At 44.3% G+C, this 25266-nt stretch overlaps 1 protein-coding gene across 2 annotated transcripts in view; it reads left to right on the forward strand.

Moving 5' to 3' along the window:
* The window catches only part of scube1 (signal peptide, CUB domain, EGF-like 1), a 489492-nt gene that overhangs the window by 119921 nt on the left and 344305 nt on the right, over positions 1–25266 (forward strand). For both annotated transcript variants that reach the window (XM_086008801.1, XM_086008802.1), the window contains exon 4: positions 9766–9900. In XM_086008801.1, coding sequence (XP_085864927.1) covers positions 9766–9900 — 135 coding nt within the window. The remainder of the gene's footprint in view (positions 1–9765; positions 9901–25266) is intronic.

Below are 25266 nucleotides of genomic sequence, written 5' to 3' on the forward strand. Positions count from 1 at the left end.
CCAATTAACTAAATTTAAAATCTTTGTCCTTACCTTCAAATCCTGCCATGGCCTTGCACCACCTTTCTCTAAAACTTCCACAGCCCTATGTTTCCTCCAAATACTACACTTGTCTGACTCTGGTATTTGTGAACTCTATTCTTTTCCCCAGTTGGTCCAACTCTCTGGAATTCCTTCTCTAATTCTCTCCCCTCCTTTAAAAAACTCCTCAAAACCCATCTCTTCAACCAAGCTTTTGGCCACTCCTCCTAACTGTTGTGTATGTACCTTTAAGAGAGAACTGATTTTATACTGCAGTACCGGCAGTGACCACACCTGTATATAAAGCCATAGCAGGCTTCTGTACTTCAGTCTTAAGTTTACCCTCTGTTTAGTAAATACCTGTTATTATTGTTCTCCTGCAGTCCGTGTATTATTGATACTCGGACACTACACTGGCGACGAGCACATTCGAACTCACCTGCAGTACTGCATCACCTCACGGGGATCTTTCCCTGAGAAGAAGCTTCTTGGAGGTCGAAGTCAGAGCAACGGGCGTCGACCGCGGGCAACCGCCCAAGGAGCCATCGGAGTTTGGAGAATTGCAGGGGAGGCGTTGGAGAGCTGGGCTTGGCTCCCCAGTCAAGGTGTTCCAGCAAATTGTGCTGGTAGCAGGTAGTGCGCTGACCCTTCCGGACTGCGGCGGGCTCGAGCTCGATCGAGCGGCTCTGCAAAGGGGCCGTGCAGCGTCGTCGGGAGGAAAAGAGAGAGAGAGAGGGTGGAGTGCACAGGGCGCGGTCGGTGCTCAAGAACCGGGCAGCGTAGAGAAAATAAAATGAGGGGAAGGAAAAGTGAGATGCGCCGAAGCTGCGGGTCGCCGCCATTACCCTGTAGAACGCTAGGAGCAGCCTGGCAGCAAGGGGAAGAAGGAAAAGCGCGGGAGGCGCCATTTTATTCCATTGGGGAAGAAGGAAAAGCGCGGGAGGCGCCATTTTAATCCATTGGGGAAGAAGAAAAAGCGCGGGAGGCGCCATTTTAAATCACCCAAGATGCCGAAGGGTGGCAGAATCACTGCTTTCGACAACGAGGTAGAAGACTGGACCACGTATGTGGAAAGAATTGAAGTGTACTGCAAGGCAAATGAGGTGGCCGATGGAAAGAAGGCGTCGGTATTATTAAATTTGATGGGCGCGAGAACGTACGGCCTATTGCGGAATTTAATTACCCCAGCTAAACCAATGGAGAAAAGTTTTGAAGAGATTGTTAATATCTTGCAGGAACACCTAAACCGTACACCGCTGCTGATAGCAGAAAGATTCAAGTTCCATAAAAGAAACCAGCACAAAGATGAGAGCAATGCTGACTATCTTATGGAACTACACAAGTTATCGAAGCACTGCCAGTTCGTAGCAGGACTGGCAGACACCTTAAGGGATAAGTTTGTCTGTGGGCTCCAGAGTGAAGGAACCCAGAAACGACTACTTTCGGAAAAGGACCTGACGCTAGAACAGGCTTTCAGCGTGGCAGTATCCTACGAAGCAGCAGCACGGGGAGCTGCGGAAATACAACAGAAACCACAAGAATACAGCGCTAACGAAATGGCGTATGGAGCAGAAAAGTGCTATCGCTGCGGCAGAACAACCCATGATCAGAAGGACTGCTGGTTTAAGGACAATGCAGGCAATGTGGGAAAATGGGACACATAGCAAGAGTCTGCAGGTCGGGAAAGAAAACCAACACTAAAAGAACTACTAAGGAAAAGTATAAGAAAGTAAAAAAAATGACAGACAGTAGTTCGGAAGATCAGGAGAGTGATAATGACTCCAGGAGCAGGAGACTAAGTTGTCTAAAGTTACACAACGTGATCGCAAAGGAGGATCACTGAACCATTTGGGTCACCCTCATGATAGCAGGGTCCCAAGTAAAGATGGAATTGGACACAGGATCAGCCCTAACTGTCATGAATCGACGAGACTATGAGCGGCTATTCTCACACATACCCTTGAAGGACACGTCCATTGTATTGAAGACATATACGGGGCAAAAAGTCTACCCCAGAGGAAAAATAAGGGTGCCAGTTAAATACAACGGCAAGGAAACACAGAAACTGTATCTATAGATACTACAAGATGGAGGACCACCATTATTGGGATGTGAATGGATCCGAAAAATACAATTGGATTGGCATTCCATTCAGGCGCTAACTGTGACTGACAAAAAGGATGATGACATCGCACCTGGACGACTGTCACAAATTCTAACTGACGCGAAAGAGGTGTTCCAACAAGGACTTGGGACTTTAAAAGGAGTAAAGGCAGCGATAAAAATCGAAGATAACGCAAACCCAACATTTTTTAAGGCCAGACCGGTACCGTACGCGATCAGCCCAGCCATTGAAGCAGAGCTGGAGAGTCTGGAGCATTCGGGTGTGTTGTCCAAGGTGGACTGGAGCGAGTGGGTCACACCCATCGTTCCTGTAATGAAGAAATCATTGAGCAGCACGCCTGGGGAGCCGAAGAAGGTTTGCATCTGTGGGGACTTCAAGGTAACTGTGAACCCAGTCCTGCACACAGTACAATATCCACTTCCACGGATAGAAGATATTTTCACCTCACTATCTGGAGGGAAATGCTTTACGAAGATTGATCTGGCCCAAGCGTATCTACAAATGGAGGTGGAAGAAGCATCTAGGAAATACCTCACGATAAACACTCACAAAGGCCTTTACCAGTACAATCGACTGGTATTCAGGGTAGCATCAACCCCGGCTATTTGGCAGAGGGCGATGGAACAAGTCCTGCAAGGGATCCCAGGGACCCAGTGTTATTTGGACGACATCCTGGTTACGGGCGAAAATGACAGTGAACACCTTGCCAACCTGGAGCAGGTGCTCACTAGATGACAAGAATATGGGCTACGAGCCAACCGCCCCAAATGCGAGTACTTCAGGAGACAAATCTCGTGTTGTGGCCACAGGATTGATGAGGAAGGGTTGCATAAGTCGCCAGACAAGATTCAGGCTGTAGTCAAGGCTCCAGCACCGGAAAATGTGTTGCAACTGAGGTCGTTTCTCGGGTTGGTGAACTACTACCATAAGTTCTTGCCGAATTTATCTACAATTCTGCACCCACTGAACGCCCTGCTGCAAACTGGAGTAACATGGAAATGGAGTGATGAGTGTAAGCGTGCCTTTCAGAAATGTAAATGCCTAATCACTTCAAAAGAAGTATTGGCCCACTACAATCCAACACTACCGATTCGGTTGGCATGTGATGCGTCTCCCTACGGCATTGGAGCGGTGCTGTCACACAAATTCCTTGACGGTTCAGAGAGGCCAATAGCCTTTGCGTCGCGCTCGTTAACCTCAGCCGAGCGTAACTACGCCCAGATTGACAGGGAGGCCCTCAGCCTGGTGTGGGGTGTGAAGAAGTTCAATCACTATCTGCACGGGCAGAAATTCCCCCTACTGACTGATCATCAGCCCTTGGTCTCCATTTTTAACCCAAAGAAGGGCGTTCCGGTGATGACGGCGCAACGGCTGCAAAGATGGTCACTTTTTCTAGGGGCACATCAGTACGACATAGAGTACAAGGGTACGAAACAGCATGGAAACGCTGATGGGCTGTCGCGCCTACCGTTGCCTACGGTAAAGGAAGCACCTGCAGTGGACCCTGTTGAGATATTCCATTCGACCATAGTCGAATGTCTACCTGTTACAAACTCAAGTATAGAGAAGGAAACCCGAAATGACTCGACACTCTCTCGGGTCTATGATTTGACGGTGAAGGGATGGCCAGCACATGGCGACTCACTGTTGCCAGCATTCTCGCCAAGGAGAGAACAGCTGTCAGTGTGCCAGGGGACCTTGATGTGTGGATCCCGAGTGGTAATTCCACCCAAGTTGAGAGATAGAGTGCTCAATGAGCTTCATGAGGGTCATCTGGGAGGGATAAAAATGCAGAGCCTAGCCAGGGCGTTTGTGTGGTGGCCGGGAATCGATAAAGAAATCGAGGATATGACCAAGAGATGCAGAGGATGCCAGAAGGTCCAAAACGCTCCACCACAGGCCCCGCTACACCCATGGGAGTGGCCCTCATCTCCATGGCAACGGGTACACATTGATTTTGCTGGTCCATTTATGTACTCAATGTTTCTAATTGCCGTGGATGCCCATTCGAAATGGCCAGAGGTCATCAAAATGTCCTCCACCACCACGGAGAAAACTATTGCAGTCCTACGGACCATCTTCGCCAGGAATGGCTTGCCAGAACAGATTTGCTCCGACAATGGGCCACAGTTTGTGTCCGAGGATTTCCGGAGGTTTCTGAGGAATAATGGGGTGAAACATTATACATCTGCCCCATATCATCCAGCCACAAATGGATTGGCTGAGCGGTTTGTTCAGACCTTTAAAAAGGCAACAAAGGCGATGTATAATGACGACATGCCACTACAACACAAGGTGGATAATTTCTTGTTTGCTTACCGGAATGCGACACATGCAGTCACCAACCAAGCTCCAGCCATAATGTTCTTCAACCGAAGGCTAAGATGTCGCCTGGATTTGCTCAAACCAAACATAAGACGAGATGTTGAGGATAAGCAATTCCAGCACATCAATGAGAAGCCAACCAGGAGCTTCAAGATAGGGCAACCAGTCTTGGCCCGCGACTACCGAACAGAAAAATGGCAGCCAGGAACGATATGCACACAGCAGGGACCACTAATGTACACAGTGGACGTTGGAGAGAGCATCGTGAGATGCCATGCTGACCAGATTCTAGAGTCACAGGAACAAGCCAAACCCATACCACGAGCATGTGCACCTGGTAATGAACCCGAAGTACAGATTGCGTCTACCTCAGAAGCAGTGGTATTGGAAGCTGACGAACCAACCAATGACAATGAGCCAGAATCGACTCCGTCGCAAGAACAGGATACTCGAGAAAGGCGCTATCCAGTCAGGATCAGGAAGCCTCCTCAAAGACTGAACTTATCAATGATTATTTCAGTTGATGTATATAGTACAGAGAAAATTGTAATTGTAATTAGTTATTATTTAGTTATTAAATGAATGTTATGTACTGTTTATCTAAAAGGGGAGGAATTGTTGTATATGTACCTTTAAGAGAGAACTGATTTTATACTGCAGTACCGGCAGTGACCACACTTGTATATAAAGCCATAGCAGGCTTCTGTACTTCAGTCTTAAGTTTACCCTCTGTTCAGAACAAAAAGAGTACCCTCTGTTAACAACAAAAAGAGTACCCTCTGTTCAGTAAATACCTGTTATTATTGTTCTCCTGCAGTCCGTGTATTATTGATACTCGACACTACACTAACCTTGCTTGTTTTCATTATACCTATCTATGAAGCACTTTGGGATATTCTTTTTTATAGGCGCTATAGAAATGCACATTGTTATTCTTGTCGTAGTACTGGGGAAGAAAAAGACCTTATTACATCCCAGTACCTTTGACAACGTCCATCTCAGCAACAGTGATTTCTTTAGGAAACCTTCAAAAAACAAGCCTTTCTAAATATGAACTTAACTACAGGTAATTGAAATTACTATGTTGTACACTACAAATGAAAGTTAGGCTTGTTTTGGACATATCTCAATCTGAACAAGTAATGGTTGGCCTGGAAATAGAGAGCTACCAAGCTGTCTGGGGCCTGTTCCTAGAGGCTCACTTAGTGCAACCCTTTACCCTCCCCCAAACCTCAAACAAACTCTCGGCAGGAAAATGCAGATCAACAACAGTTACCCACTTGTAGATAGGCAAGGACAACCATCCCAACCAACATGACAATTAACAGGTAGCATTCCCTGGCTCACATGCACCCAGGGACCAAGAATAAATTGCTCCAACTCCAAGTCTTGTGTTCCCACCACAGGCATAATAATATCAAGAAGCCTTAATGCAGAAAGGTACTTGCCCCACATGTAGTGTGATCAAAAAGTACAACATGTTCAGAAAATCTGTATGTGAATGTAAACACTTGAAAAAATTCAATAAAAATAGAAAAAAGCTACTTGAATAAACAAAACCATTTCAATCTATGAATTTAAAAATGGAGAAAAATGTTGACACTCAAAAGGTTCATTTCACCTATTGCGCATACCTCTGCATGTTGGGATGTCTATTTTCAGCTGAAACTATTGCTATTGTAATGTGTTTCAGGGAAATTACCCTGGCATTGTTTGTACTTTTGCCATAGTAATTAAATGCTCATTCAGCCTTGAAGCTTATGAGATAATGGGCTGGATTTTGTGAATGGAGGTGAGTTGGAGGCGGGACTGCTGCTTGTCGCGTCAATGTCCCGCCTCCATCCTCGCCTGACCAACCAGAGGGATTTTCCCCTGATTGAGCTTGTTCAGCCCGCCCTGCGGGCTCAGCAGGCCAATTAGGGAGGAAGTCACTGACAGATCACGTCAACGTCAAACGTGCTATCTGTCAAGACTTCTTGAAAGAAGAAATGACAGCGTTTGACAGCTCTGTGAAGCTGTCAAACACTGACATTCTCTTTAGTTTGATGAGTCCTTGTGTTGAGGACTCATCAAACCTTTCAAATTTGTAAATTTCACATGTCTGTAGGAACGGAGGTTCCAACCGCCATTCTGTGAAATTGACAAGCAGGATGTCGGCTCTCCAGATCCAGCGCGGCTAAAGACTATAGGAAGAAAACAAGGTAAGTGCACACATTTTAAACTTATCACTCACCTTGCATACTTACCACTCCACACTTGCACCCATCACTCACCTCTACACTTTACTTCCAGGTGCCTCCGACTGCCGCAGACCTCCTCCACATCTCCTCCAACCCGGCGGGGTTCTCCGAGGTCGGGAAGCCTTCACCTGTGAAGGTAAAATGGCACTAACCCTTTTTTCTGCCTGTTACCTACCTGTTAACAGGCAGTTAAAAGGTTTAAATGCCTTTCCCGCCTCCAGGAGACGGGACCCGAAGCTGCACATCTTTCCGCCTCCTGGCAAAAGGGCACGGAGGCGGGATGGGGGAGGCTTTGCCATCCGCCCCCACTTTCTCAGAGTTTACCGGCTGTCCCGCCTCCATGCCCGCCTCCTCGGGGCTTGGAAAATCCAGCCCACTGTGTAAGAATGAACAAGACGAGCAAATAATATCAACTGAATTGTGATGAGATGGATCGTACATGGAGCACGTTTGATGGGCCAAATAAGCTTTTTGTTGTTCTGTTATTTTGTATTTTTTTTAAAGTGAGAGGCACAGAATGAACATGGGAGACCATGTCCATTAGTTACAAAAGCCTACTGAATGCAGAGCTAAACGGTTTCCATTGTCGAATGCCTGTGTCCAAGGATAGATAATGGCCCAGAAATTCGGGTCGGGGGCTTCCCGCGGGTGCAAGCCTCCGACCTGCACTTACCTAGTGCGCCGGCCGTTGAGCTGTGGGCCTGCGTGGGATTCCGATCCTGGGCCTCCTCAACTGCCAGTGCGCAGTGCTTGTGTATCCCAGGGGCGCAGTTAGTTCGATGTGCCCCCTGGGATCACGTGGGCCATGGAGAGCCAATGGTAGCAGGGAATGCTTCATTCATAAGTTTGACAGGAAAAGCTGTCAAATCTATAAATACTGTAAGCCCCAAAACATCACTAAAACTTCAAATACATTTTTTTTAAAACATCACTTTTTTAAAATAACTATAAATTACATTAAAAAACTATTTTAAACAATAATTTAAAGTTTTGAAAAAATTAATTAAATTTTTTAACGGGGCTAAAAATAAACTTACTTTTCTTTAAAGTATTTAAAAATAATAAACCTGTGCAAAAAATGTTTTAATTTTAATTAATTCACCACTTACCTTGTTAAAAGCAGGCCTTGCGCCTGCTTTTTAAAAGTGTAACTCCTGGAGACTTACCCTCCTGGAGAACCCTGCAAAAAAACGTTAGTTCAATGCGCACGCGCTGCCTCTCCGGCGCACGCGTTCCACCTCTGAACCCCTTCTTTCAGGGGAACGGAAGTGCCAGTTTCCCGCGCATGCGCAGTGCATGCACGAAACCGGCACTTTCTTTGGGCCTACGCGTGAGTACCTCGTGTGTACTCACGCGTTGGGACCCGAATTTCTGGGCCAATATGACCGTGGGGCAAGCACTGCGCATGGCACTCTGCTTTCTTCCTACATACTGATATGTGGTGCTTATTTTATCCACTTCAGAAACCTGGAAGGCTCATGAACCATCAGAACTTTTAAGTTGGAGAGGCAGCAATCTTGTTATCTGTTTTGGGAAAATTGGAGTTCCATAGTATTGTGGGAAATTGATAACATTCACAGAGTCTTGTATGCCTTTATGGCCTCCTTCATGAGAGGAATGGATAATATAGATACAAGTAGGTTGTTTAACTTAGACTGAGAGTGGAGAAGGAAAGTATAAGCTTAACAAGCCTTAAACAAAATTTGAGATTTTAAGGAACTTTCCTCCACAGAGTCTATGTAAGATGGACTCTCAGCAAAAGCAACTATGAACAGATGAGAAAGGGGGACAAGAGGAGATTGGCTGTTCATCAGGACGTTTTACAACATTAAAGGCGCTACATAAATGCAAGTTGTTGTTCCATCGCAGAATTGTGCAATTTAGACACAGCATCATTGCCCTCCCCCCCCCGCCCCCCCCTCCACCCCCCGCAGTCATGCAACCTCCTGTGAAAGGTGAAAATCCAGTTAGTGACGTATTGAGTCGCTTATTTTTAACAAAACAACTATATGAATGTATTTGGGGGAGGAGGGTAGAAAATTGTAATGTGCTAATTATATAGGTTGGATTGAGTGCGATAGAGCAGAGAATACATACCTTGGAAGGACTGGACTTACTAGCCTGTTCTAATTCTATGCTTTTTATATGCTTATTACTGCAGCTTTAACATGGGGGTAAAATTCAACTTTTGTAGGGCCCCTGACCTTGATCTGCTATCATCCATTCTGTGCCATCGTTGATGTTGAATTTTACCATCATGGCCTTTAATGAGGGTTGATAATTTAATTTGTATCCCAAAACTGCTTACTCTTTTTTGTCAAACTTTTTAAAAAATATTTATTCATGGGATGTGAGCGTTGCTGGCAAGGCCAGCATTTATTGCCCATCCCTAATTACCCTTGAGAAGGTGGTGGTGAGCCGCTTTCTTGAACCGCTGCAGTCCGTGTGGTAAAGGTACTCCCACAGTGCTGTTAGGTAGGGAGTTCCAAGATTTTGATCCAGTGATGATGGAGGAACAGCGATATATTTCCAAGTCAGGATGGTGTGTGACTTGGAGGGGAACTTGGAGGTGGTGGTGTTCCCATGCGCCTGTTGCCCTTGTCCTTCTAGGCGGTAGAGGTTGTGGGTTTGGGAAGTGTGTCAAAGAAGCCTTGCCGAGTTGCTGTAGTGCATCTTGTAGATGGTACACACTGCAGCCATGGTGTACCGGTGGTGGAGGGAGTGAATGTTTAAGGTGGTGGATGGGGTGTCAATCAAGTGGGTTGCTTTGTCCTGGATGGTGTTGAGCTTCTGGTGTTGGAGCTGCATCCAGGCAAGTGGAAAGTATTCCATCGCACTCCTGACTTGTGCTTAGTAGATGGTGGAAAGGCTTTGGGGAGTCAGAAGGTGAGATGCTCGACGCAGAATACCCAGCCTCTGACCTGCTCTTGTTGCCACAGTATTTATATGGCTGGCCCAGTTAAGTTTTTGGTCAGTAGTGACCCCCAGGATGTTGATGGTGGTAATGCCATTGAATGTCAAGCTGAATGATTTTGTCTTTTTTCAAATTTCCAGATGTCAACGAATGCGATGACAATAATGGCGGTTGTCAGCAAATCTGTGTTAATACCATGGGCAGCTATGAATGTCAATGTAAAGAAGGATTCTTTCTGAGTGATAACCAGCATACCTGCATCCATCGCTCTAATGGTAAGTCTTAATCTGCCACAATGTGAATGCGAAACAAAACTCACTCTTGAGATCAATGACTCACATATGCTGTATCTTGTATTAGACATCTATATTAATGAGTAATGAGCAGAATCTGAGTTTCATGAGAAAATTACATTACATTGCTGAATAAGAGGTGCATGTTTCTTATTTGTTAATGAAAAAAAATGATCCAAGGTGCTACTTTGGATTTAGATCTTGTTTTACGAGGTAGCAAATGCAAATAACACAATTTCCAACCTTTGACGTGTTCCTAAATGCAAATATATGAGTAAAAGTAATCACCTAAAACTGTGATGTGAATATTAATGTATGAATTCCTTTGTCTGTTGCTTTAACATTGGTATTAACTGTTTACATAAACATTCGCGCAGTGTAATTTCAAGACCCATAGGCTCAGTATGATCCTAGTTGCTGTGATGAAAGTTCCAGATATTTAGCTTGAATTTTTGTTTGATTTTCTTTTTAAAAATGTGAATGATGGAACACTGGGGAGTTTTATAGATTAACACATTGGTAAAATGGAGAATATTTTCCTACATTTGACTGATTTGAATAGCTATTCTGAGCCGATTAATTTGTTCTGAAGAGACGTGTTCTCCCTCCACTGTGCAAATTTATGCAGAAAGTTGCTTGTACAGGCTTTTCTTTTTTAAAACATTTCCTCCAACAGACACCTGTGTATGAAAGGTAAGTAAATTTTAAATTTTTGTGTGTGTGCAAGAATGTTATTTTTTAAACTGCAGAATGGTTTTCTTTTAATTAAATAGCAGTCTTGCTGTTTAATGGTCCTGCAGGCTTAACTTTTAGCACCTCTTTGTTAACAATATCTAAGTTTTGATTATTTCCTTGAACTGATCAATAAGGACAGGAGTGATTGCCACAACTTGTTTGCAATGCCCCTTTCAGCAACACATATTTAAAAGTTCCCTTTTGCCATAAGGTACAATTAATTCTGACAAACAATTGGACATGGTTAATGATGTAATAAAACTCACTACACACTTGGTTTGAGCATAAAGCAAGGCTTTAATCAACTTGTTTCAGAACATGGAAGTCTAGTTGTATCCACTAGCTCCTTGTCTTACAAAATGTCCCTGGCAAGCTGGGGCCAATGCCCGAGTATTTATACTCCTTGGACGGCGCCACCAGCTGGCCGTCCAGTGTTATTTCATAGGTAGTTTCTCGATGATGAGATTTATGACAGTTAAGATCTATGCTGCTGTGCAAAAACAAACTGAAGACCAGTTCACAGGGTGTGTGAAAAATAGGTTAAGACTTCATTAAACAATGGGAAAATATTTATAGTTTACAAATCTCCTTTGTTTGTATGTATATATATATATATATACATATGAATGTGTGTGTGTATGTATGTAGATGTGTGTGTATATATATAGCATTTCCTCCAGTCTCCAATGTCAGTAAATTAGATTTTTACATTGTACAGATATGTATCCATTGCAACCTACAACATAATTAGTGAGTGAAATTTTGTTTGTGGCAGTATATTTTTAATGCTTGCTTTCAAAGCTGTCAGAAACCTAGTTCTTTTACAAGGTAGTTTGGCACAGTCCACAAAGAAAAATAGCTTCCAAACGAATGTTATAAATTACCCACAAACAACTGCTGCAGTTTGCTGAGTAAGGGAACTTGAGAAAGCACTGGCTTTCTAAAGACTGCTTTCCCGATCGAGCCCAACCTTTGAGATGATCAAGAAAGTGCTGCTAGTTTTACCTACAAAATTCACAGTTTAAAGCATTATTGTTTACTTGACATTTCAGCTTCTGTTTAAAAAAAAATTACAATACTGTGAAATTTGTGAAATAAAAGTTTATCTTGTCTGAGTATAAAGGAGGGAATGGCTCCATTTTTGAGGAGAAGTGCTGCTGATTATGTATTTGAATCTATTGCATGGACATGATCTTACTCACTAATTTGTGCATTGTGCTGGCTGCCCGTTTCTCACCTGAGAAACAGGTGGCTGGCAGCTGAAAATCTCGGTGGCATGACACTAAAATTTGCCATTTGAATCATCTTTAAGGCAAATCAAATCTGACCTCATGTCGTAGAGCCTTTTCTCACCATTTAACTTTATTCCTTTTTGTCCTTTCACCATACAACACACCATTCCCTCGTTGAGACATTAACAACTTCTCCTAGACTTCTGCCAATGCGGCTATGTAATTGGGCCACTAACAAGCGTAAGAACAGTCCCTTGATATCTTGGCACTAATTTTACTTACTTTCTCTCCCCTCCACCCTACAGGGACCATGTCCCACTTCTGTTCAATGATGCTGAGACTAAAAACTGGTTGTGAAGGGAATAAAGGGTACAAGCTTTTGTGCCATATATTAATACAATTACATAGGGCCTTGGTGAGATGACACCTGGAGTACAATGTACAGTTTTGCCTTAGAGGGAGTGCAGTGAAAGTTCACCAGACTGATTCCTGGAATGGAGGGATTGTCCTTTGAGGAGAGATTGAGTTGACTAGGCCTATAATCCCTAGAGTTTAGAAGAATGAGGTGATCCCAGGGTCTTGACAGGGTAGATGCAGGGAGGATGTTTCCCCTGGCTGGGGAGTCTAGAACCAGGGGTCACAGTCTCAGAAAAAGGGGACGGCCATTTAGGACTGAGATGAGGAGAAATTTCTTCACTCAGAGGGTGATGAATCTTTGGAATTCTCTACCCCAGAGGGCAGTGGAGGCTCAGTCATTGAGTATATTCAAGACAGAAATCAATAGACTTTTGGATACTAAGGGAATCAAGGGATATGAGGATAGTGCAGGACGGTAGAGTTGAGGTAGAAGATCAGCCGTGATCTTATTGCAGGCTTGAAGGGCTGAAAGGCCTACTCCTGCTCCTATTTCTTATGTTCTGAAATTGCTGTGTCATTGGGCCACCTTATGATAGATGTTCCAATATATTTTATGCGTAGTATTAATCTCTGGGAACCAGCGGAATTTATTATATCCATTATAATTCTTAACATTGGAAGTGGTGTTTTGCAGGACTTGGCTTGAGCTGGCTTTATTTCAAAGAAGAGATTTGACTCATAGAAACATAGAAGATAGGAGCAGGAGTAGGCCATTCGGCCCCTCAAGCCTGTTCTGCCATTTAATGAGATCATGGCTGATCATCCAAATTCAGTATCCTGTCCCTGCTTTCTCCCCATATCCCTTGATCCCTTTAGCCTTAAGAAATATATCTAACTCTTTCTTGAATATATTTAATGAATTTGTAGTGTATGTACTTTGAAGAAGGAACTATATTCTGCAGCCCCTGTATACTGCAGCACCAGTAGTGACCACCCCTGTATATAAGCCTGTGTAGTAACTTGGTATAGTAGTTCCAGTTTTGTCTCCATTCAGTAAACACCTGTTATAACCAACTCCTGCAGTCCGTGTCTCAATTACACACGGACGTAACACTGGCGACGAACAGATCCGAACTTACCTACAGTTCTGCACAACCTCATGGGGAGCCATCCCTGAAGAGAAGTTGTTAGAGGTCGAGGCCAGAAGGAAGAAAAGAAAAAAAAAACAAACAGAAGAAACGGGCGTCGACCGTGGGCAACCGCCTCTGATTCATCGGATTTGAAGATTTGCAGGAGAGGCTGTCGAGAGCGGGGCTTGGTTATCCTGTCTATGGTGTTCCAGCTAATCGGGCTGGTGGCAGGTAGTACACTGATCCTTCCTGGGCTGCGGCGGGCTAGAGCTCGATCGGGTGGCTTTTCAACGGGGCCGAGCAGCGTTGTCGGGAAGAGGAGAGAGAGAGAGAGGGTGGAGCACACAGGGCGCAGCCGGTGCTACGAAGCCGGGCAGCGTACGGACCCGAGAAGAGGGAGCAAAGTGTCCTGTAGGGTTTGCTCTGACGACGGGAACAGTAATTAAAATAAAAGAAATTAGAAGCGCAGAAAGCCGCGAGGAGCTGCAGTTTGCCACGGGGACCGCGGAGAGCGGCGTTAGCAGCAGCGCGGGGGGGAAGTGCGCGAAGACCATAGGGCGTCGCCATCAAGGCATAAAAATGCCAGCAACAGCACTAGCAGCAGCGGAGAAGACAGAAAGCGTGGGAGGCGCCATCTTAATCCAGCGGGGAAGAAGGCAAAGCGCGGGAGGCACCATTTTGTTCAATCGGGGAAGAAGGCAAACTGCGGGAGGCGCCATCTTAGATTTCCAAGATGCCGAAGACTGGCAATATCACTGCCTTCGATAATGCAATAGAAGGCTGGACCACGTATGTGGAAAGAGTCAAAGTATATTGCAAGGCAAATGAAGTAGCCGATGAGAAAAAGGCACCGGTACTACTAAACTTAATGGGCGCAAGAACGTACGGCCTATTGCGGAACCTGATCACTCCAGCCAAACCGATGGTGAAGAGTTTTAACGAAATTGTTGATATCCTACAGGAACACCTAAATCCTACACCGCTGCTGATAGCAGAAAGATTTAAATTCCACAAGAGAAATCAGCATAAAGATGAGAGCAATACTGATTACCTTACGGAACTACGCAAGCTATCAAAGCACTGCCAGTTCGGAGCAGGACTGGCAGACACCCTACGGGACAAATTTGTCTGTGAACTCCTGAGTGAAGGAACCCAGAAGCGGTTACTCTCAGAGAAAGAGCTGACGCTAGATAAGGCTTTCAGTGTGGCAGTATCGTACGAAACAGCAGCAAAGGGAGCTGCGGAAATACAGCAAAAGCCACAGGAATACGGCACCAATGAAATGACACGGGGATTTGAAAAATGTTATTGCTGCGGCAGAACAACCCATTTCCAGAAGGACTGCTGGTCCAAGGACAAAACATGCAGGCAATGCGGAAAGATGGGACACATTGCACGAGTTTGCAGGTCCGGGAAGAAGACTAATGACAACAAAAAGGCTACTAAGGAACAGTACAGGAAAGTACAAAAGATGACGGACAGTAGTTCCGAAGACCAGAAGAGCGATAGTGAATCCGGAAACAAGAGACTAAGCTGTCTCAAACTTCACAACGTAATCGCAAAAGAGGATCACCGAACCATTTGGGTCACCCTCACGATAGCAGGGTCCCAAGTCAAAATGGAATTGGATACAGGATCAGCCCTGACCGTCATGAATCGACGAGACTACGAGCGGCTATTCTCACACATACCCTTGAAAGACACATGCATTGTCTTGAAGACGTATACGGGGCAGAAAGTATACCCCAGAGAGAAAATAAGGGTGCCTGTCGAATACAATGGCAAGGAAATACAGAAATTGTATCTGTACATACTGCAAGATGGTGGACCACCGTTATTGGGACGTGAATGGATCAGAAAGATAAGTTTAGACTGGCACTCCATTCAGGCACTGACTGTGGCTGGTAAAAAGGATGACGACGTCACACCTGGACGATTGTCAAAAATCTTAGCTAATGCTAAAGAGGTATTTCAATAAGAACTGGGAACTCTTAAAGGCGTAACCGCCTTGATAAAAATAGAAGAGAATGCAATTCCCAAGCTTTTCAAAGCAAGACCGGTACCGTATGCAATTCGCCCAGCCGTCGAGGCAGAGCTGGAGAATCTGGAGAATGCAGGCGTGTTATCTAAAGTAGACTGGAGCGAGTGGGCAACACCCATCGTTCCTGTCAAGAAGAAAACGTTAAACAATAAGTCTGAGGAGCCAAGGAAGGTTCGCATCTGTGGGGACTTCAAGGTGACGGTGAACCCAGTCCTTCACACAGTACAGTATCCTCTCCCGAGGATAGAAGATATTTTTGCCTCACTATCTGGAGGGAAGCGTTTTACAAAAATTGACCTAGCACAAGCATATTTGCAGATGGAGGTTGAAGAATCCTCTAGGAAGTATCTCACGATAAACACTTACAAAGGTCTTTACCAGTATAATCGACTGGTATTCGGAGTAGCATCAGCTCCGGCGATATGGCAAAGAGCGATGGAACAAGTCCTGCAAGGGATTCCAGGGACTCAGTGTTACTTGGACGACATCCTAGTGACAGGTGAAAATGACAGTGAACACCTTGCCAACCTAGAGCAGGTGCTCACTAGACTAAGAGAACATGGGCTACGAGCCAATCGCCCCAAGTGCGAGTTTTTTAAGAAACAGATATCGTATTGTGGCCACGTGATTGATGAAGAGGGGTTACATAAGTCCCCTGACAAAATTGAAGTGGTAGTTAAGGCTCCAGCGCCTGAAAATGTGTCGCAACTGAGGTCATTCCTCGGATTGGTGAATTACTACCATAAGTTTTTGCCGAATTTGTCCACAATTCTGCACCCACTGAATGCCCTACTACAAACTGGAGTAGCATGGAAATGGAGCGATGAATGTAAGCGGGCCTTTCAGAAGAGCAAAGACCTAATCACTTCAAGAGAAGTATTGGCTCACTACAACCCATCACTACCGATAAGACTGGCGTGTGATGCGTCCCCATACGGCATTGGAGCGGTACTGTCACATAAATTCCTTGATGGTTCAGAGAGGCCGATAGCTTTTGCGTCACGCTTGTTAACTTCAGCCGAGCGTAACTATGCCCAGATTGACAGAGAGGCCCTCAGCCTGGTGTGGGGGGGTGAAGAAGTTCAATCACTACCTGCACGGTCAGAAATTTACTCTACTAACTGATCATCAACCTCTTGTCTCCATTTTCAACCCTCAGAAGGGCGTCCTGATAATGACAGCACAACGGCTACAGAGGTGGTCCCTTTTCCTAGGGGCACACCAATATGACATCGAGTACAAAGGAACTAAACAGCATGGGAATGCTGATGGATTGTTGCGCCTACCGTTGCCGATGGTGGAAGAAGCACCTGCAGTGGATCCTGTGGAGATATTCCACTCGACCATAGTCGAATGTCTACCTGTGACGAATGCAAACATAGAAAAGGAAACACGAAATGACCCGACACTCTCCAGGATCTATGATTTAACGGTGAAGGGATGGCCAGCACATGGCGAACCACTGCTGCCAACATTCTCGCCGAGAAGAGAACAGCTGTCAGTGTGCAGAGGAACCTTGATGTGTGGATCCAGAGTAGTAATTCCACCCAAATTGAAGGATAGAGTGCTCAATGAGCTTCATGAGGGTCATCTGGGTGGGGTAAAAATGAAGAACTTAGCCAGAGCGTTTGTGTGGTGGCCGGGAATCGATAGAGAAATCGAAGAGATGACCAAGAGCTGTACAGGATGCCAGAAGGTCCAAAACGTCCCACCACAAGCCCCTCTATATCCATGGGAGTGGCCCTCATCTCCATGGCAAAGGGTGCACATTGATTTTGCTGGTCCATTTATGGACTCGATGTTTTTAATTGCGGTGGATGCACATTCAAAGTGGCCAGAGGTAATAAAAATGTCCTCAACTACCACAGAAAAAACTATCACAGTCTTACGAACCATATTCGCCAGAAATGGGCTGCCTGAACAGATTTGCTCCGACAATGGACCACAGTTTGTGTCTGAAGAGTTCCGGAGGTTCTTAAAGAACAATGGTGTTAAGCATTACACATCCGCCCCATATCATCCAGCCACCAATGGATTGGCTGAGAGGTTCGTTCAAACATTCAAGAAGGCTATCAAGGCAATGTGTAATGAAGACATACCCCTATAACACAAGGTGGATAACTTTTTGTTTGCCTACTGGAATGCGACACATGCGGTTACCAACCAAACTCCAGCCATGATGTTCTTCAATCGAAGACTACGATGCCGCTTGGATTTGGTTAAGCCAAACATCAGAAGAGATGTGGAGAACAGGCAGTTTCAGAATATGAATGAAAGGCCAACCAGGAGTTTTAAGATAGGTCAACCAGTTTTGGCCCGGAACTACCGCACAGAGAAATGGCAGCCAGGAACGATCTGCACACGGCAAGGACCTCTAATGTATACCGTGGACGTTGGAGAGAGCATTGTAAGACGCCATGCTGACCAGATTCTAGAGTCACTGGAAAACGTCAAATCCACACCACGATCCGATACACCTGGTGATGAAACCGAAGTTCCAATTGCATCTACCTCAGAATCGGTGATATTGGAAGCAGACGAACCAAACAACGACGTTGATCCCGAATCAACTTTGCTAGAAGAACCTGATACCCCAAAGAGGCGTTATCCAGACAGAATCAGGAAGCCTCCTCAAAGACTGAATTTATAATTGCTTAACTTCAGCTAATGTATATAGCAACTGTAATTGTAAATATGTTATTTAATTATTAACCGAATGTTATGTACTGTTTAGCTAAAAGGGGAGGAATTGTAGTGTATGTACTTTGAAGAAGGAACGATATTCTGCAGCCCCTGTATACTGCAGTACCAGTAGTGACCACCCCTGTATATAAGCCTGTGCAGTAACTTTGCATAGTAGTTCCAGTTTTGTCTCCACTCAGTAAACACCTGTTATAACCAACTCCTGCAGTCCGTGTCTCAATTACACACGGACGTAACAGAATTGGCCTCAACTGCCCTGTGTGGCAGAGAATTCCACAGGTTTACCACTCTCTGGGTGAAGAAATTCCTCCTCATCGCAGTCCTAAATGGCTTACCCCTTATCCTTAGCCTGTGATCCCTGGTTCTGGACTCCTCTGCCATCGGAACATCCTTCCTGCATCTAGTCTGTCTAGTCCTGTTAGAATTTTATAAGTTTCAATGAGATCCCCTCACATTCTTCTAAATTCTAGCGAATATAAGCCTAATCGACCCAATCTCTCTTCATATGTCATTCCTGCCATCCCAGGTATCAGTCTGGTGAAACTTCGCTGCAGACCCTCCATGGCAAGAACATCCTACCTCAGATAAGGCGACCAAAACTGAACACAATACTCAAGGTGTGGTCTCACCAAGGCACTGTACAACTGCAGCAAGACATCCTTGCTCCTGTACTCGAATCCACTCGGTATGAAGGCCAACATACCATATGCTGCCTTAACCGCCTGCTGCACCTGCATGGTTACCTTCAGCGACTGGTGCACAAGGACACCCAGGACTCGTTGCACTTCCCCTTTTCCCAATCAATTGCCGTTCAAATAATAATCTGTCTTCCTGTTTTTGCCACCAAAGTGGATAACCTCGCATTTATCCACATTATACTGCATCTGCCATGCATCTGCCCAATCACCCAACCTGTCCAAATCATACTGAAGTTTCTCAGCATCCTCCTCACAGCACACACGCCCACCCAGCTTTGTGTCGTCTGCAAACTTGGAGATATTACATCTAGTTCCCTCGTCTAGATCATTAATATATATTGTAAATAGCTGGGGTTCTAGCACCGATCCCTGCGGTACCCCACTAGTCACTGCCTGCCACTCGGAAAAAGACACATTTATTCCAACTCTTTGCTTCCTGTCTGCCAACCAGTTCTCTATCCAAGTCAGCACCTTACCCCCAATCCCATGTGCTTTAACTTTGCACGCTAATCTCTTATGTGGGACCTTATCGAAAGCCTTCTGAAAGTCCAAATACACCACATCCACTGGTTCTCCCTTATCTATTCTACCAGTTACATCCTCAAAAAATTCCAGTAGATTAGTCAAGCATGATTTACCTTTTGTAAACCCATGTTGACTTTGTCCGATCCTGTCACTGTTTTCCAAGTGCTCTGCTATTACATCTTTTATAATGGACTCTAGCATTTTCCCCACTACCGATGTCAGGCTTACTGGTCTATAATTCCCCATTTTCTCTCTACCACCTTTTTAAAATAGTGGGGTTATATTAGCTACCCTCCAATCCATGGGAACTATTCCAGAGTCTATCGAATTTTGGAAGATGACCAGCAATGCATCTACTATTTCTAGGGCCACTTCCTTAAGTACCCCAGGATGTAGATTATCAGGCCCAGGGGATTTATTGGCCTTCAATGCCATCAATTTCCCTAACACCATTTCCCTACAAATACTGATTTCATTCAATTCCTCCCTCTCATTAGACCCTATGTTCCCCGACATCTCTGGAAGGTTATTTGTGTCCTCCTTTGTGAAGACTGAACCAAAATATGTATTTAATTGGTCAGCCATTTCTTTGTTCCCCATTATAAATTCCCCTGATTCTGACTGCAAGGGACCTATGCTTGACTTCACCAATGTTTTTCTCTTCACATATCTATAGAATTTTTTACAGTCAGTTTTTATGTTCCCTGCAAGCGTACTCTCATATTCTATTTTCCCCCTCTTAATTAATCCCTTTGTTCTCTTTTGCTGAATCCTAACTGTTCCCAATCCTTAGGTTTGCTGCTTTTTCTGGCCAATTTATATGTCCTCCTTGGATCTTACACTATCCCTAATTTCCCTTGTTAGCCACGGTTGAGTCACCTTTTTTGTTTTATTTTTATGCCAAACAGGGATGAACAAATTCTGTAATTCATCCATGCGATCTCTAAATGTTTGCCATTGCCTATCCACCGTCAACCCTTAAGTAATGTTCCCCAATCCATCCTAGCCAACTCATGCCTCATACCATCGTAGTTTCCTTTATTTAAATTCAGGACCCTAGTCTCTAAGTCAACTACTTCACTCTCCATCTTAATGAAGAATTCTATCATATTATGATCGCTCTTCCCCAAGGGGCCTCGCACAACAACATTGCTAATTAATCCTTTCTCATTACATAATACCCAGTCTAAGATGGCCTGATCTCTAGTTGGTTCCTCGACATATTGATCCAGGAAACAATCCCGTATACACTCTAGGAATTCCTCCTCCACAGTATTGTTACTAATTTGGTTAGCCCAATCTATATGTAGATTAAAGTCACCCATGATAACTGCTGTGCCCTTATTGCACGCATCTCTAATTTCCCATTTAATGCCATCCCGAACCTCAGCATTACTGTTTGGGGGTCTGTATACAACTCCCACTAACGTTTTCTGCCCCTTGGTATTTCTCAGCTCTACCCATACAGATTCCACGTTTCCACATCATCAGAGCTAATATCCTTCCTTACTATTGTGTTAATCTCTTTAACCAGCAATGCTACCACGCCTCATTTTCCTTTTTGCCTGTCTGTCCTGAATATTGAATACCCCTGGATGTTGAATTCCCAGCCTTGGTCACCCTGGAGCCATATCTCCGTAATTCCAATTACATCATATCCGTTTACATCTATTTGCGCAGCTAATTCATCCACCTTATTACGAATGCTCCTCGCATTAAGACACAAAGCCTTCAGGCTTGTTTTTTTAACACTCTTAGTCCTTTTAGAATTATTAGTTATTGTAGTCCTGTTTGATTTACACCCTTGATTTCTCTGCCTTCCACTTTTGCTTTTCTCCTTCCTGTCTTTTGTTTCTATCCTTGCTTCCCTTTCCTCTGTCTCACTGCACAGGTTCCCAACCCCCTGCCATTTTAGTTTAAACCCTCCCCAACAGCATTAGCAAACACTCCCCCTAGGACATCGGTCCCGGTCCCGCCCAGGTGCAAACCGTCCAGTTTGTACTGGTCCCACCTCCCCCAGAACTGGTTCCAATGTCCCAGGAATTTGAATCCCTCCCCCTTGCACCATTCCTCTAGCCATGTATTCATCTGAAATATCCTTCTATTTCTACTCTGACTAGCACGTGGCACTGGTAGCAATCCTGAGATTACTACCTTTGAGGTCCTATTTTTTAATCTACCTCCTAACTCCCTATATTCAGCTTTTAGAACCTCACCCCGTTTTTTACCTATATCGTTGGTACCTTTATGCACCACGACAACTGGTTGTTCACTCTCCCCCTCCAGAATGCTCTGCAGCCGCCCCGAGACATCCTTGACCCTTGCACCAGGGAGGCAACATACCATCCTGGAGTCTCGTTTGCGGCTGCAGAAACACCTATCTATTTCCCTTACAATAGAATCCCCTATCACTATACCTCTCCCACTCGTTTTCCTCCTGTCCTGTGCAGCAGAACCACCCATGGTACCAGGAAGTTGGCTGTTGCTGCTTTCCCCCGATAAGCCATCTCCCTCAACAATATCCAAAGTGGTATATCTGTTTGAGAGGGGGAAGGCTACGGGGGACCCCTGCACTACCTGCCTGCGCCTGCTACTCTGCCTGGCGCTCACCCATTCCCTTCCTGCCTGTGCAGCCTTTTCCTGCGGTGTGACCAACTCCCTAAACGTGCTATCCATGATGTCCTCAGCATCATGAATGCTCCAGTATGTATCCATTCACAGCTCCAGCGCCGCAATGTGGTCTGTCAGTAGCTGCAGCTGGATACGCTTCCCGCTCACAGGGTCGTCAGGGATACAGGAAGTGTCCCTGATTTCCCACATAGCACAGAAGGAGCATGCCACAGGGCCGAGCTGTTCTGCCATGACTTACCCTTTAATTAATTTAAATTCATTAAATCAAATCAATACCACTAATTACACTACAATTAAATGATATACTCAAGGGCCCTTGGTTACTAGCACTCCCCGATATACAACAGAGACCTTAGAAACTATAACCACAAAAATTAAGACCTTCTAAATTTTATAAACTATTAATCTTAACTGTCAAACTATAGAGTAGTATAAATACTCACCTGGCCGTACTCACCCAATCAGCTGCTTCCTCTTGCCCGCATCACTTTTTGAATCGTGACGTGGCTCCGGAATGCCGCCGCTGGTCTCTGAGATTGGTAAGCCTCTGTAAAAAAGCCTGCGAAAGTGAGTTTAAGTACTCACTGTACCGCCGCCCTCTGCTCCTCCTGACACTGGCCTCTGTAAAAAAGCCGGCGAAAGTGAGTTTAAGTACTTACTGTATCGCCACTCTCTGCTCCTCCCAACACTGGCCTCTGTAAAAAAGCCTGTGAAAGTGATTTTAAGTACTCACTGTACCGCCGCTCTCTGCTCCTCCCAACACTGGCCTCTGTAAAAAAGCCCACGAAAGTGAGTTTAAGTATTCACTGTACTGCCGCTCTCTGCTCCTCCCGATACTGGCCTCAATGCAGATTAACTTTGACTTGGTGCTACACTATTCGGGCTTGTTACAAAATAGTTATTTCAAAAAAACATGTTTTTTGGGGAGGGGAAAGAAGGCAGGAGTAGCAGGGCACCCTTAATCATGGTGCATTCGTATGATTTAAATACTTCAGTAATGCTCCATATCATGTGAAGCCCCTCGATAAGACTTGGACTTCATTTCCATCCGCTGTGGTACAGAAAGGAACTGGACTTTCTATATTTGCCAACAGAAAGAAAACTTTCACTAAGAAAAATAAACTTGCTTTTTATCCAAAATATACAAAGTGCTTTACTAGACATCCATTTGCAAACTTTGATGGATTGCAGTTCATGTTCTGATTGCTGTGCTGACATCATTAGCTCTTTGGCACTATGGTAGCCAACTTCATAGGCTGCTTTACTGACAGATGGAGATGTTTTTGTAAACTGACAAATCAATTCCTTAAAATTCTAAATAAACAAATAAATTATGCTAGAATTACTGTATAACAGGGCAAATACAAACATGTTGAGAAATCTAGACCAAAAATAATATTTATGTGCTGTGTGATATTGTAAACTGGCTACCGCCTCTGTGATGTGAACATATTAAATGATCGTACGATAATACACAATTTCCAATCTTATACAAGCAAAATTCCTGGATGCATGCAGTTTGACATGATTTGAAATAAAATTAATGGTATAGAAAATTTACTGACTATTAATATCAATTTGCATACATTGTACAAGTTGTGTAAGCCTATGTTAAGTGGATATTAATGGTATAATGTGGAACATCTCTGTTTTACTGTAAACCTTGCTTTATTGTGGTTGTTTATTCTGTGCTTTATCTAGTTGGACAAGATTCCTAGTAAAAGTAAAAAAGGCATGTGAGATGTTATGTTAATCCATGTTTATTTTTGGGAAGAGTTCCCAGACACAATCACCAGCTTTAGTCATAAACATTCAAGGCCTCAGTATCTGATACTGTAAGCCAAATCATTTTGGTATGTGAAGGAAATTAATTTATCATCTGGCTAAACATATTCTACCTCGCATGTTCACAATTTTCAGAACCTGTAAGTCCGAGTGGTGGGGAAACTTTTGAAAGCAATAATCCAGGACAAAATGAATTGGCATTTGGAAAAGTATGGGCTAATAAATGAAAGTCAGCATGGATTTGTTAAAGGCAAATCGTCTTTGACTAACTTGATCGAGTTCGTTGATAAAGTAACGGAGAGGGTTGATAAGGGTACTGCGGTTGATGTGTATATGGACTTTCAGAAGGCATTTGACAAACTACCATACAATAGACTTGTTAGTAAAATTAAAGCCCATGGGATTAAAGGGACAGTGGAAGCATGGATGCAAAATTGGCTAAGGGACAGAAAACAGAGAGTAGCGGTGAACGGTTGTTTTTCGGACTGGAGGGAAGTATACAGTGGTGTTCCCCAGGGGTCGGTGTTGGGACCACTGCTGTCTTTGATGTATAGTAATGACCTAGACTTTGGTATACAGGGGATAATTTCAAAGTTCACAGATGATATGAAACTCGGAAATGTTGTAAACAATGAGGAGGATAGTAACAGACTTCAGGAGGACATAGACAGACTAGTGAAATGGGCAGACACATGGCAGATGAAATATAACACAGAGAAGTGTGAAGTGATACATTTTGGTTGGAAGAATGGGGAGAGGTAATATAAACTAAATGGTACAATTTTAAAGGGGGTGCAGGGACAGAGACGCCTGGGGGTGTATGTATGTAAATCTTTGAAGGTGGCAGTACAAGTTGAGAATGCTGTTTAAAAAAAACATATGGGATCCGTGACTTTAGCAGTAGAGGCATAGAGTACAAAAACAAGGAAGTTATGCTACACCTTTACAAAACACCTGGTTAGGCCTCAGCTGGTGTATTGTGTTCAATTCTGGGCACCACACTTTAGGAACGATGTCAAGGCCTTGGAGAGGTTGCAGAAGAGATTTACTAGAATGGTTCCAGGGATGAGGGGTGTCAGTTATGTGGAGAGATTGGAGAAGTTGGGGACGTTCTCCTTAGAGCAGAGAAGGTTAAGAGGAGATTTGATGGAGGTGTTCAAAATCATGAATGGTTTTAATAAATAAGGAGAAACGGATTCCAGTAGCAGAAGGATCAGTAACCAGAGGACACAGATTTAAGGTGATTAGCAAAAGAAGCAGAGGCGACATGAGGAAACCTTTTGCTACAGATTGTTGTGATCTGGAATGCACTGCCTGAAAGGGTGCTGGAAGCAGATTCAATAGTAACATTCAAAAGAGAATTGGATAAATACTTGAAGGGAAAAAAATTACAGTGCTACGGGGAAAGAGCAGGGGAGTAGGATTAATTGGATAGCTCTACCAAAGAGCCGGCACAGGCACAATGGGCTGAATGGCCTCCTTCTGTGCTATATGATTTTATGAGTTTTACT

Source organism: Somniosus microcephalus, chromosome 16 (assembly GCF_052327205.1).
Source record: "Somniosus microcephalus isolate GS21.2 chromosome 16, FLI_Smic_1.0, whole genome shotgun sequence".
NCBI lineage: Eukaryota > Metazoa > Chordata > Chondrichthyes > Squaliformes > Somniosidae > Somniosus > Somniosus microcephalus.